Below are 1,850 nucleotides of genomic sequence, written 5' to 3'. Positions count from 1 at the left end.
CTTGTTGTTGTTTGTTGAATACTCATGAGTCATGACCCGAAAGCGAGCCCTCTTCGTGGACAGCACTGTTCATTCGAGGTAGGCCAATACCGCTTTTGTATTTTAATAAAAACCTGTCGCTTTAGATTAACTCGTTCGTTACTTATTCTCATGAAACTCACTTAGGGAATCGCTTATATCATACAATGTATTTAGTTGAATTCGATTTCTCCAACAACACACACACGCAAGACGAGATTACTCTGCTCAGAAGCTGCCTTATATCTGTGTTTACATTATTTTTGTTTTGTTCTTTTGCTTTCTTTTATTTTGTGTTTTTGCTGAGTCATATCTGCAATTATTAGTTAGTAGTTGAATTTGAAAATGTTATCAGTTCATAGTGTACGCAACGTTAGCATAGCTTGGAAATGGATCAGTGTCCGAGAACAAATACAAAAGCAACAAAAGCTAACACGAATGCAATTTGCATTTCAATCGACAGCAGTCAATGCCAAGGTAAAGCAATTATGTTTTCCTAATGTACTATATATTAAAAGAGTTGGTTTATACCCGAGAAGATTTTGGATTTTGCATATACATACTTTAAAAAATTTGTATTATACTTAATTTTTTTTAGGACCAAAATGTATATAGTAAATCATTTGTGAATTCTTTGAATAACGAATGGCAAAAAGCGCTACCGTCTAAAGCCATACCCGGCCTCAGCAGATACGAATTGGTGCGCGGCTTCATGAAGGGCGGTGAGTTCAAAGTTTTCCATTACATTCTACAATTGCTGTGGGTGAACAAATTAATATGCATATACTAAATATGTATGTACATTAGATCGCGTAAAAAAAAATAAATAAAAGTCCAACAATGCGACCGGAATAAGACTTCAATTTTAGCATTTGGTATAGCAATGATCCTGCATGAATCTCACTTCTCTAGGGCAATTTTAAGAAGTCCCGCGTCTAGCATTTGGTTTTTCCATAGGAATTATACGTAAGAAAATGAGTTCTTTTTCCTTTTGAGGTAAATATAATTTTCTGGGAGCGTTTTCATTTATCCTAGAAGATTATATTGACCTCAAAAGGAAAGAACTCATTATCTTGCGTGTAATTCCTATGGGAAAACTTAATGCTGGACGCGGCACCTCTTACAATTGTCCTAAAGAGGGAAGATCACAAATGCTAAAATTTTAGTCTTATTCCAGTCGCATGCAGCATTTTTTTTTTTTTTTTTTTTGTTTTTTTGTTGCGGTCTAATGTACATATATGCATTTCTCTATTTTCGTCAATAGGCCAGTTCGCTGATTTTTCTTTGAATGATTTGCTTTTGAAGGGTCGCGAACGTTTCGGTAACATTTATCGTATGCCCGGCGTTTTTGGGCAACCACCTTCACTTGTACTCTTTAATTTCGAGGATTTTGAGAAAGTGTTTCGCACTGAGGGCTCTTGGCCGGTGCGACCAGGCGGCGAAGTAATAACACATTATCGACAAATGCGAAAAGATGGATTTTTCAACGAGAGGATTGGCTTGGCAGGGCAGTAAGTGGGAAAAATATAAGAAAGTTATATACTAACTTATTCGCTAATATGTTGTACCTTTTTTCATGAATAGTGGCGAAGATTGGGGTAAATTTCGACATACTGTAAATCCTATTTTAATGCAACCGAAAAATGCTAGACTCTACTTGGGACCCATGCAAAAGGTGAATCTGGAATTCATACAAAGGTAATTCAAACAAATTGTCAGCATCACAAGCAGTCTTAGGCCTTATAGTGCTAGTCCTTTAGGGATACAGAAAGTGACGACGGCTCAAGCTGCCCCCGAACTTGCTAGTTGGTGAAAAAATCTAATAATTGTTT

At 36.5% G+C, this 1,850-nt stretch overlaps 1 protein-coding gene across 1 annotated transcript; it reads left to right on the top strand.

Moving 5' to 3' along the window:
* Nucleotides 1-187: 187 nt before the first annotated feature.
* Nucleotides 188-1,735, top strand: LOC108356139 (probable cytochrome P450 12c1, mitochondrial). Its single transcript, XM_017607269.1, has 4 exons — nucleotides 188-495; nucleotides 617-740; nucleotides 1,283-1,529; nucleotides 1,603-1,735. Exons 1-4 carry the CDS (start codon nucleotides 364-366, stop codon nucleotides 1,718-1,720), a joined length of 621 nt encoding a protein of 206 aa, XP_017462758.1. The 5' UTR covers nucleotides 188-363; the 3' UTR covers nucleotides 1,721-1,735.
* Nucleotides 1,736-1,850: the final 115 nt, after the last annotated feature.

This window comes from Rhagoletis zephyria, unplaced genomic scaffold (genome assembly GCF_001687245.7).
Source record: "Rhagoletis zephyria isolate East Lansing unplaced genomic scaffold, Rhagoletis_zephyria_1.1 Rzeph_scaffold_54555, whole genome shotgun sequence".
In the NCBI taxonomy this organism is placed as follows: Eukaryota; Metazoa; Arthropoda; class Insecta; order Diptera; family Tephritidae; genus Rhagoletis; species Rhagoletis zephyria.
This window is presented reverse-complemented; position numbering and strand designations above follow the sequence as displayed.

What these genes read in the sequence shown, in the direction of transcription:
- LOC108356139 (XM_017607269.1), top strand. Translation starts at nt 364, where the DNA reads ATGTTATCAGTTCATAGTGTACGCAACGTTAGCATAGCTTGGAAATGG. An exon ending in CGACAGCAGTCAATGCCAAG is followed by an intron (nt 496 to 616) that starts GTAAAGCAATTA and finishes AATTTTTTTTAG; the next exon opens with GACCAAAATGTATATAGTAA. An exon ending in AGGATTGGCTTGGCAGGGCA is followed by an intron (nt 1,530 to 1,602) that starts GTAAGTGGGAAA and finishes TTTCATGAATAG; the next exon opens with TGGCGAAGATTGGGGTAAAT.